Source organism: Geospiza fortis, unplaced genomic scaffold, assembly GCF_000277835.1.
Source record: "Geospiza fortis unplaced genomic scaffold, GeoFor_1.0 scaffold56, whole genome shotgun sequence".
Lineage (NCBI taxonomy): Eukaryota > Metazoa > Chordata > Aves > Passeriformes > Thraupidae > Geospiza > Geospiza fortis.
This window is the reverse complement of record NW_005054413.1, coordinates 1,701,305-1,714,064: the sequence shown is the minus strand read 5'-3', so window position 1 is coordinate 1,714,064 and position 12,760 is coordinate 1,701,305. Positions and strand designations below refer to the sequence as shown.

Here is a 12,760-nt window from a genome sequence, read left to right as displayed (position 1 = left end):
GTCTTGCACAGCATAAAAATATATTTCTTCCAATGCAAGGGGAAAAGCCTTTTATCTAGAAACTGAGATGTAGTTATAGTTGCTCTTTCATGTTCCACATCATACTTGCCTTTATGTCTTATTAAAACCAGTAAATTTAAGGTGTATGGCAATTCTTTAAAGTATCTATATACCTGCATTACACCAGTAAGATACTTACATATAATTTATCTTCAAAGTATGCAATTTCATTACATATAGAAATGAAGCTGGAGAGTGCATTACAGGCAGACATTGAGTTTATTTTCTTACGCTGGAAAATCCCTAAAGTTAATCCACAAGCATTCATCATTCAGTGACCTGTTTCTGGCATTGAACAGAATAGTGATGGAAAAGGCATTTAAATACTAAAAACTGGAGTTAGAAACAGAGAAGTCCCTAAAAGCAAACTCAAAACAAAAACACACTCAGTGGCTTATGCATATGATATCCAGTTGGAAACATTAGAGAGAGCATTGACGATTCTCAGACTTGGATACATACAGAAATAAAAAAGGAAGTGAAAATGGGGTTGGGGTATTAAAAAAATCTGTTATGAGGGGTCATCTAGTCTATTCTCCTATCACAAGTCAAAATTATACTTGACCAATCTTGATCTAATTTGTTTATGAAAAATCTCCAGTGATGAAAATTTCACACTCTCCACAGGCAATCTCTTTCAGACTTCACTATCTACTCTGAGAAAATAATAAAAAAAACAAAAAAAGAAAAACTTAACTTAGGATCCTGTTAAAGTAAGATTAGCTGTAATTCCTCTGTCAAGAAAAACCAATTATTTCATTAATTTTTGAACTAATTTTAGCTTATTAAAACATTGATTTTAAAACTACCTGGTTTCTCCTTAAATTTCTGGGATTTTTTTAGTCTAGAGTAATACAATTATTGTTTTATTTTCTGAAGTATGGTCACTGGTTTATAAGAGATTGCTGGAATTTGGTATTTTTAATTTGCTACTTACCTCACATTTTTAACACTGTATGCAAAAAGGGACATTTTTGCATAGTAATATTTACCAAAAAGGTAAATTAATTCCATGCCCAAAACCACAGAACACCTAATTTTATGAGGAAGTAGTTTGGTGGCCTCAGTCATAGGTCTCATGCAAAATGCAAATGGGTATTTTCAAGCCCATTCTCCCAGGATAGACATGGTCTTGGAATAATCTTTTTTCAGTACAGCAAAAAGTACAAAGTTCTCTAGCTCCACAGGGTACATCTATAGACTTCAAGAACAGAGGTAAGCATAATGACAGTACCTGGAATCAGCATTTTAAACAGGAACTGTTGGCATCAGCTAAACTTGTATCATGCTTCTGTCATAAAGAGAGCCTTTCCAAGTTCTTACAATTCAGATGCGAGCTTCCTCAAAGTAGGTACCTCCAGTTTTCATTTATAAACCTACTTGAGGAAGTAACTCAAGTAATGAAGAGCAGCCAAGGGTTTTTCAAGGCTCTTTAAAATTATTTTTAGCTCTTTTAAGAATGAGTGGGAGAAATCAGGCAGAACAAAGTCAAAAGCTGAGTCCTGTATAGGAAGAACAGGTGGGGTAAGGAGGGACATTTGCTCATGCCTGCCAGAGACTGTTGCACTCTCACTGGTACCACATCTCAGCCTCCAGACTCCGGCAACCCAGCACTGCCGAGCCATGCAACTTGCATTCACACCTGACAACTTGCTTTCAGTTTTTCATTCCAACTGCTCTTCTTGACAAGTTTTTCTTATATTTTCTCTTGTCTTTTCATCCCCAGCCTCAGACTTCTCTTCCTACTCTCCCCCAGCATGGCAATCCATACATGAGCTAATCAGCGGCTGACAAATATTGTTGCCAGTATCATTTCTGGGGCCTTACTATTTCCTCTCAGCAGCCACTTCCTGTTATTATATAAGAATTGTTATTTTCTCTCCATATCTATTTTGAACGTAGCATGACTCATGTTTCTCTTTTCACTTCACAAATGAAATAAAAGCAATAACAGTAAGTTATAATTTCCTAGATAGGAGTCAAGTTTTTTTACACAGCACTCAGGACATTATTACAGCATCTGCATTTGAGAAGATGAGCTGAAAAATATCTTCTGAGCCCATCAGATTAACTCATATTAGATGTTTTCATATTCAAATTAGATTTTGTTTAATAAATCTGCAAAAAAATAATTACCCTTTTTGATAATATGATCAAACTTGATTTCAAAAATTAATTCTGGCAGCTTCAAGTTATTAATTACAAATGTAACCCTGCAGGACTAGTTTTACAGAAATTTCTGAACTAATCAAAGGGTTTTTGATTTAGAAAGATCTTATAATGAAATCCATGAGCAGGGCGAAATGTGTAATTTTAATTAATTTTTAAAGAGAATGCATTTTGATAACAGGTATTAAATAAATTTTAAAATATGCTCTCCATTTCATAGTTTTTTGAAAAACATATGCCTCATTCAGACATACAAGTTGGAACAATTGTGCCAGAGTTGTGAAGTTATATATTAAAATGAGGAATCTTACATTTATAAGAAATTTATAGTAAAGATTAAACAACCTATCTTGCAAATATTATTTTCTCCCATTGTTTACAGAAATCTACATACCCACAGCCATATATATGGATGAAATTATAAATACAGCTTAAAATCAAAGAAAAAACTTATTTGTGAACATGCTAAATTGCTAAAATTTCAAAGCTCTTTCTTGCAGATAGTGATAAAAAAAAGGCAGACACAATGTTTGAAGTATTTTACAATTTTCTTGAGTACTCTGTAGTTCTGTTCAGAATCTATTACTTTCTGAGGCTCTTTGACCCTTGGTTATCTACTATCAAGTCCTGGGATGTTATATCGAGTCCTGCACATCTGTTCATTTTCCTCCTCCTTTCTGTGAATTATTTCATTTTGTCCTTAAAAGTGGGGGCTTTTTTCTTAAATTGTTTAAAGAACTTTTTTCTCCATTCACAAACCTCATTATGTTTGGACATAATTTTCAAGGTTAGAATGGCAAATTTGAAACACTTTCGGTGCCATTGTGAATAGAAAATTGTGAACATAAAATGTAAAAACTAAAAATGTAAAAGAAAACTCTTAACATTATACTGTTCTAACAAAAGAGAGAAACTATGAAAAAGAATTAACTATATAATAATTTCTATGTGCTGAGTTGTATTTTCATTTTCCAGAACACTGCTATTTGAACAATAGTGGAAGTAGCAGTAGAAAGCTAATATAGTCTGGCTAGATAAGCAGCAGAAAGCTAAGGGATACATTTGCATAGAATTTGTGACAGCTGAGGAATCACAAGATTTTAAATTCTGGAGAAAAGTAAAATACAGAGCCTCTTTAAATTTATGGCCCCAGTTCCCCCAGTCTAACAACTACACACAAAATACTATCTCTATCCTCACATGCTTAAAGTAACTGAGGTCCAGATTGAGATGAAAAAATTTCTTTACCTTTTGAAAATAGGCATCTGCCAGATAGCCAGCAAAATAGCTCCCGAAGTTTCAGCACCAGTATTGACCAGATCAAATACAACAGTTTAGGCAGATGGGGCTTGTTTTTTCTTTTCCCATTGTTCCCTGAGATTGCTAGGCCACCAAGACATCCTGCAAACCTAATACCTAAAACACGTTTCTCTACTAGTGGATGGAGGAGAGGTAAAACACCTCAGGACACTCAAAATGACACTAGACTTTCATATTTAAGCAAATGAATCACAACTTTATCCCACGTACAGATTTTAAAATTTTGTTTTAATCTGGAACAAAATTTTATCCTCCACTTTGCTGATCTCAAGCTGCAGGCCTATTCATTATTCCAGGTTCTTTAGTGCAAACTGTCTGAATTTTTGATGCCAGCACCAGAAACAGAACCTAAAATGCAGTTCAAGTCCAAAAGCAGCATTTGCCCCTAAATTTACCTCACATCCAGGTCACACACAGATTCTCCCATGACCTTCAGGAAGATCAGAATCACATGCCATATCAAATCATATATGGCATAAATGTGGCATTATACCATATAACATGATGGCATATGAGATTAGAAGACATCCTGGATTCTGGAAGCACAGACACACAGGTCCTGCTTGTGGCACACTGACAGTTTGAGTTTCTCCCTGGACTGGTAGGGGTATAGACACATGGCCCTTCTTAACAGGAAAATGCTCATCCAGAAGAAATATTCAGCTACCAAATTACTCTGTATAGAAGATAGGAACCCTGTTCCTTCAAATTCTTCAACTGCAGTCAAATTTCTGCAGCTTTTTACTTGTCTTACAAATAATACAAAATAATACACCCTCAACAGAAGAGTAAGCATCATGCTGAATCTCTGCTGGCCTTTTTTTTTTTTTTTTTTTTTAAATCACAAAATAAAACTTTCATACTTCCATCTTCTGGTCTTTATAGAAATATCTGAACCATCACTGAGATGGAACATCAAGCAAAATATTTTCTTGAAGACATAAAAACTAATGTTAATGTCTTACAAAGTTAAGAACAAGTAAATGCAAATTTTAATCAATCATTTTCTTAAATATGAATGCTACTATAATTTCATTCCATAAGTAAAGTAGACTAGAACCAGACACATGTTAGAATAGGCCATATATGATATGGGTGGAATTTGCAGCCTTCTTTCTCTTCCCCAGGTCCCTGATATTATCATAGAATCATAGAATAGTTTGGGTAGGAAGGGACATTAAAGACCATCAGGTTCCAAACCTCTGTCATGGGCAGGGATGCCTTTCACTAGACCAGGCTGCTCAAAGGCCCATCCAGCCTGGCCTTCCAGAGATGGGGCATATACATTTGACAAACAGTAACAACTATTAACAAGAGCAGCAAGCTAAAGTAGACCCTGGTTCAGCTTCAGGATCATAAAAACAAAACAAAAAAAAACCAACCAACCAACCAAAAAAAAAAAAAAAAAGAGGAAAGGAAAAAATTATGTCTTTAAAGTACTGGTATAAAGTTATTTTCTAAAATAATAAAGCGATCCCTTATAACTACTGATTTTTTAAAAATGTTCTGTAATACAATAGCATGATCTGTAGTCTGTTGATAGGTATGTACATTACTAAAGAATAGGGTACTGAAGACATATTTTTCACTTGTTCTGTATTTAACTGCATGAATAGTTTTTAATACTTCAACCCTGCGCACATGAGATACACAAGTCAGCGTATGTTTGGAACAGGTCATGATGTCAGTGTCTCTCTTGGCATACAGAAGTATTGACAATGCCGCATCTTTGTTTTGTCAAACAGCCTTACCATGAAGTTATAGAAGCCTGCTCAAGAAGAAAGCATTATCTTACCGTGGCAGATTGGCACAGGAGAATCCCACTGGTACATTCCATTTTGGTAGCGCCTGCACGTTGCGTTGTTGTGACCAATCATTCTATAGCCAGGTTTGCAGTAATAGCGAACTTTGCTTCCAGCAGGACCACCCGTTTTATTTATAATTCCACCATTCCTCAAGTTAGGGTTTAAACTGCAATAAGGAGCTAAAAACCAAAAAATGGACATTACTTAAAACAAATCAAATGCACTTAATGTACAAAATTAAGATTATTTATGACATGTAAAAACTTTGAATGCCACTAAAATCAATACTGAAACCTTCACAGTACTTTTGTAATTCTCAGTGAAGATTCAGACTACCTATAAAGAAACATCATGAAGTCCAAAAACAAAATTTATAATCAAAACCAGTTTTTACTGCTGCACATAAGGAACCTACAATCATGAAACATATAGACTGTTCAGTAAGTTTGCTCACACTTAATAAACATTCTACTGCAAATTTGATAACTGTATAAATACAAAATTATTCTTTGAGCTACACAATATTCAAAAACAATTATGAACAGCTTTATTAAAAATTTCAGTGCACTTAGACATGTATGTCAAAATTGAAACATTTTGTCAAATATGTTAAAAATTTACAGTACACTGATTTTTCAGATTTTTTTTCAGATTAAAATGCAGTTAATTTTTTGTACCCATTCTCTCTTAGTTATGGGCAAGTATATTAACTTTTACAAAAAGCACGTAACATAACTGATTGCAACTTCTTAAATGTTGAATTTACACTCCATATGAAGTAAGGCAGAATGTACCTGTTTGAGTTTTGAAACGAAAGTAAACCTTGCTTAACTTTAATCACTACTCTACTAATATTTTTTGCAGAGGGGTTTTCATGATCAGGATGGTCCTTGAGAACCTGTTACATAAAAATGGATTTTTTTTTTAACATATGCTGAGTAAGCAAAAGAAGTACAATTTTTTTTGGTGCCAAAATGTGAGTAATAAAGACCATTTCTTAAAATAAGGTTGCAGTATCTCTCTGTAAGGATGAAATATGGATACCTGAACTGGACCCAGATCAAGCAGAAGTGCAGTATAGTTTGACACACTGTATACAGAGTTGTACTGCAAACCTGTTTGTAGAATGCAAACATTTATCACTGGATAAAAGCAATATGAAAAAATTACCCGGACTCCCTGCTGATGTACAAGTCACTGTGTATTGGAAGAAGGTATGCACCATATCAAGCTTACTGAGATTGTCTTTTCAGAAGCAGCATGGCAGGACCATGGCTTTCTGAAAATAAACCTGACCGCACATCCACCACTGAAATAAACCTACGAACATTCTTCATAGAGAAGACAATGTTGAGCTCCACTGAGAATTAAATGTCAATACCAATAAGACTGAGACTGCAACTACTGTTGGATTACTCCCTCCATAATACTTAAACGTGTCTTAGATATACTGTGATATTAATTTTAACTTCTGCAGACAATTATCCAGCAGAAGTTGCTTTATTTTCACAAGTGCATAATTACAGGTTTGGGTATACAGCTTTCAATTTTTAGCTCTATTTTTCAATTTTTACCTTTAATGTATATTTTGTCACCTGACAGTGCACCTACTATATCAATTACCACCTAAAGAAGAATGGTTTTGTTCATTGACAGAGATCATAGAGTTGATTATATTCCTAACTGAAACATTTCCTTTAAATGTCTAGATTTAGATGCAGTATATCAAAGTCAATATTTCTAAGTAATAACACTCAACATAAGCAGTAAAGTCCAACATTCAAGATACCAAAAAATATTTTTATCTGTTGAAATTATACTATATAGTTCTCAATTAGGCAACATTATTTCTACTCAAAATGTTATTTCTGTACATTCTTTTGCTTGGGGATTACCTGAAAAAAACCCCTACTAAATCATAAAGGAAAAAAAAAAACTAGAATGAAAATTAATAAGCCAAGACGGTTCAGTAAAAAGATTTGTTTGGGGCCATGTTCTGTGTCCTTTATAAGAATGGTGACACTCACTTGTCTGCGTAAATTACATTAATTATCAAATTACTCTTTAAAAAGGGGACTTGGCATTTAAAGAACCACAATAAACATGGCTTTAATTTTCCTTTTAACATATTGAAGAATAAATAAGATTGTTATTGGAAAACAAGCAGGTTAAGACCTCTAAAATCAGCTGCAGTAACCTCTTAAGTGCTATTTAATTTTAAATATCCTAGATCTTAAGAAAAGATGGTAAGTCATAAATAAAATATGCAATTCAGAAAAAATCCAAGTTTATTACATCAGTACTGCAATTTTAGACATAAAATATTTCTCTGTAGGCCAGTAATACTGTATAAAATTTCTAACTGTACTGTTTTTCTGTATAGTATTTTCATGTCTCCTTTTTTCTATCTCCTCCTATAACCATTTAATCTGGACTAGTAATTCTTTTATTAAACTGCTAACATTGTTATTCTAACAGTAAATTCTTGGTTAGATATAAAAGAAGAGTTTTTTTAATGCATAATAGATTTTTAGCATAACAGGTTAAACTTCACGTTCTGATTGCCAGGGTATTTATTACCATGCTTTAGCTGTGGCTGATTACAACAATAAATATATATGACCATCCAGAGAGATAAGCTTTAAAATGGCATGAAATATGGGATATTCAGGCTGCTGAAATACACAGAATGGTGTCAAAATACTGAAAATTCCCTTGGGAGCCAAAGGGGAAATCTATCAGTCATAATTTTAGCTTATGTCATAGCAATTAATAATGCCTGGAGCCCAAAAAGCATGGTTTAAGCTCTCCAGTGAATCAAAGAGAGGTGTTCAGAGAGGAGCCAGACAAAAAAAAAATCTTTTTAATTAAGAAATTTATAGAAGAAAACAAGAAGACAAAATAGCAATATCACTCAGAATTTACTTCAACATCCCTTTAAAAATACTTGATTTCTAAAGTTTATTGTTGCAGATATTCTACAGAAAACTATATCCTCCTTTCCAGATACCTTGATGACTCCTGTATATTTTCTGCTTTCAACCATCTCTTTAGCCTACCGTTACTAATGCTTACTTTTCCTGACAACCCAAGTTGAGTGAGTGGCAGCGGCTTCATGGACCTGTAGGAAATAGGGAAGAGGTCTGGAAACCAAGATACCTTGGTAAAGATTTGTGGTCATCTGCCGCTGTGAAAGTTAAAGACAGACTTTCAAGTGTGAATGTAAAATTAAGAGATGTGTTTCAGAGGGTAGAGAGGTTATAACTGGAGAAAGGAGAGAAAGAATATTTGAGATGAAGATTCTGATTTAAGAGCCATGGGGAAGAGTAGCCATGACAGATTGTGCAAAGAGATGAGAAACAGGAAGGGAGGGACTGGAGACCAGGAGAAAGCAATGAAAATGAGAGAAAAAGAAGTACTTGGTTAGCCATTAGTAGTTGTACCAAAAGGATTGATGAATCAGAGAGTGAGATCGTGTTCAGAACAAAATATGATTCAGTGAAAGAAAAAAATTTTGAAATCAAATGAAACTGACTAGTGGAACACAAAAAGATCAGAGACAGAAGACAGGAAGGAGGAGGATAACAAATTAGGGGTGTCTTTGTGAAGAGGAAGAGAAATTAAGATGTTAAGCTAGATGGGAAAGAAAGATAGATAAAAGTCGGATAAAGAAAAACCTTATGTTTTCTACCACTAAAAGTAGACTGTGATTTGTAGGGAGGGGTGGAAAAGGGGTGGAGATAAAGAAGGGTTGAGGAGCACAGCTAGACTGTCTTGGCAGAGGCATTTTGACCATAATGGGTATAAAGTTTGGGACAAAAAAGGTATGATGAATGAGACTACATGAAGTGAGGTGAATTCCTTGAAGTATAATGAAAAGTTCACCAGATAGCAGTACAGAAAAGTTCCCATGTATCAGAAAGGGGCTGTGCTCCCAGGGTGCCAAACTACACTTTCATGACTGTTGAGAGTGTTTCTGACACACATAACATACATTTTGTGATGTAAACCATGCATGTTTGGATAACTTATGCTTAAAGCATTCATCCAACCTAGATCAGATCCATCTTCTACTCTTACAGAAATTCTTATTAATGGCATTTTAAAGTAATAGCAAGTCAGTAGCCATCAACAAGGTTACAGGTAAGTAGTGCCTGTAATCCACATCCATGTAAAAGTCCTACTAAGACTATAGTACTTTGTGCTGCCAAGACAGCATGATATGTATAGAAAAGGCTGATACTCAAAGCAATGTATTATGTCTAAGCTATAGATAGCATGAGAGGAAGAAAAGCATTTTAAGCAAATTATCTAAAAATTCTGAAGATGGATTTTTATTTTACTCTGAAAAATACACTTCTTGATACAGTAAAGGAATAATGGTAAGTCTACATATAAGTCCCTTCTTAGTCTGTATCTTAGTAATTTTTAATCTGTTCTTTAAACTGAACCCCCTTCAGAGCCCAGGATGAAATACACATAACTTCTAGGATCAGGAACTGACATATTAACAGAAGAACCACAAAAAAAGCAATAAATAAATGTCTGAAGACCTGAAGTGTAAGCAAATGTTTGAAGAATGTCAGACTGAAAACTACATATACTGTAAGCTGAGTGAAAATTTTGAGTTTAAGCAGAAATCCATACAGTGCACTCATAAAATACTGCAGCCTTGTGTCAAGGACCACTGTGATAAAATGCTGTTTTTCTCCCAGCCAGTTTCTGGGGGAATTTGTCCTGGAATCTTATGAGGCTTAGCTGAAATAGGTGTAATCACACAGGAATGCTCTCATCTCAGAATGACAATGTTTTACCACAAAATGTGATAAACTTCTATGACCGTTCCAGTGATGGAAGCAACTTCATAGTTATAGATTTAATTTACTTTTCTAAATGACATATCATCCATGTTCTTTCAGGACCTCTTAGATAACAGGGTATTTTGTAAAGCAACATACTGAACATTTTCAGCTCACTTATAATCAAAACTTAACATCAGAACTTTTGGCATTTGCCACTGAATACCAACAGAGTAATAGCTGCCAGCTAAATTGCATATCACTAGTCAACGGATGTGTGGACAGCAACACCTATAAACACTGATCTTGTATTTGTTCTCTTAATAGCTGGAACATTTAAATATTTATGTTGAGGGGATTTTTTTGCTGTTTGAGACACTCTGTCTCAGGGAAGTTCAATTAAATGACTCCCAATTAAAAATTAAAATTCTTTAAAATTCCATGTCCAACCCTCCCAGATGATTTTGTAGAACTCACTCTCTACAGGGAATCTACAAAATTTTATCAAAGAACTAATCTTAGCAAAGGACTTGATTTCCCAGCAGTATCCTTGATCAGTAGTCAGAAAAACTAATATGGAGAAGATATTTGTAAGTATTCACAAAAACAGCACTATATTTGAAATTATAAATAAATGAAAAAATTTCTTCAGATTCCACAATGATTTGTTTACCTTACATGCTAGATTTTATGTTGAGAAATAAAAAGTCACACCTCAGTATACCCCTTCCTTATAAGTTTCTCTTTTGGATACTTAATTGTCTTTGTCATATTACTGGGGAATCTTATCTCTTTGCGCTATTCTTTAAATATCCTCTGTAGCAGAGGGCTACTGTCATACTCATTTTATAGATAAGAAATTGGACACTGCCTAAAGTAAGTAGAAAAGGACACATAAGAAAACTAAATGTATTTTTTCTGATTACTAAACCATTTCCTTAATTAATAGACCATCCATTCCATATGTTACTTTTTATTTTAAAATGTACAGATCAAAATGGAGAACAATACTCAACCAAGCAACAAAAAAGGGATCAAGCTGTCATTCTTTTTCTTTTGCATTTTATTTTAAATCTAACAAATAAACAACATGAAAAGACAAGATAAATTTGCAAAGGCCTATTCCCTCTTTAGTGATATAGTTGTGAATGTTTGCAAAATAAATATCTGACTAAATAACCTGCTATTTATATGACAGCTATTCTTACTGGTGGTTCAACATTTATAAATCATCCTGAATATTTTTCGTGATTCACAGTACTTCGCTGTAACCTTCCTGCTGCGCAAATCACCCACCTAAAAGTTTACAAATTGGAGAAGAAACAATTATACAGAGTCTGATGCACTTCTTCACACCGTTCCCTTGTCACTTCTAACTATCTACTGGAAAACGTAGACAAACTAATCAATATTCTTTTATTCTAAATTGAAATAGAGAGGGAGTAGAAACACTTGTTTAACATGTTCAAAGCCTAAAAATAACAAGAAAAGAATGGTGAAGAATTAAGCTTCTTGCAATTACTTAAGAGGTTAAAAGAACATAATAAAAGTGTGCTGAGTTGACCCTGGCTGGATGCCAGGTGTACACCAAAGCTGCAGAATTGCTCCCCTTCTCAGCTGCACAGGGGAGAGAAGATATAACAAAAGGCCTGTGGGCTGAAATAGGGACAGGGAAAGATCATTCATCTGTTATTGTCACAGGCAAAACAGACTTGATTTGGGGGAATTAATTTAATTTTTTACCTATCAGATCAGAGTAAGATAATGAGATATCAAACCAAATTGTGAAAAGCCTCTGCTCTGCCTGCTCTCCCCTTCCCCTCCTCTTTTCCCAGGTATGCTGGTTTGTCTAGGATAGTATTCATTTTCTTCAAAGGTTCTAACATGAGGCTGTGTTGTGGATTTCTGATGAAAACAATGTTGATAATACAGGGATGTCACTGTTGAGCAAAGCTTACACTGAGCCAAGGTCTTTTCTGCTTCTCACACCATCCCACCAGCAAGGAGGCTGGGGATGCACAGGGATTTGGGAGAGGACACAGATGGGACAGCTGACACCAATTGACCAAAGAGACAGTCCATAAGATATGGTGCCACGACCAACAATATAAGCTGTAAGAAGAAGGAAGGACCAGTGTTGCAAGTTATGTTCAAATCACCATTAAGCCTGGTGGAGCCCTGCTCTCCTGGAGATAGCTGAACCCCTGTCAATGGGAAGTGGTGAATGAATTCCTTATTTTGATTTGATTGTAAATGTGCAACTTTTGTTTTACCTATTAAACTTTACCTATTTATCTCATCCCACAAGTTTTCTCATGTTTATTCTTCTGATTCTCTGCTCCATCTTGTATCTTGCTGTGGGGGGAATGAGCAAGCAGCGGGGTGGGCCTTAGTGGTATGCTAGGGTTAGAGGGCAATACAGGCTTCAAGGAAACTTGGCTTTGCTGCCTGGAGCACCTCCTCCCCCTCCATCTTTGTAGGGAGAATTGTAAGGGGGCACAGTATTCCCCAATGAGATGCAGCTGTGTTGACACCTGTAAGTAATTGAGAACCAGGGCCATAAAAGGGTGGAGCCGGACAAAGAGTCAGAAGGCTGCAAGAAGAGCT

The 12,760-nt window shown here is 35.0% G+C and overlaps 1 protein-coding gene across 1 annotated transcript in view; it reads right to left on the bottom strand.

The window, feature by feature from the left end:
* CSMD1 (CUB and Sushi multiple domains 1) overlaps nt 1-12,760 on the bottom strand; it is a 1,057,667-nt gene that overhangs the window by 77,068 nt on the left and 967,839 nt on the right. The window contains exon 49 of the mRNA XM_005426386.3: nt 5,345-5,533. Coding sequence (XP_005426443.2) covers nt 5,345-5,533 — 189 coding nt within the window. The remainder of the gene's footprint in view (nt 1-5,344; nt 5,534-12,760) is intronic.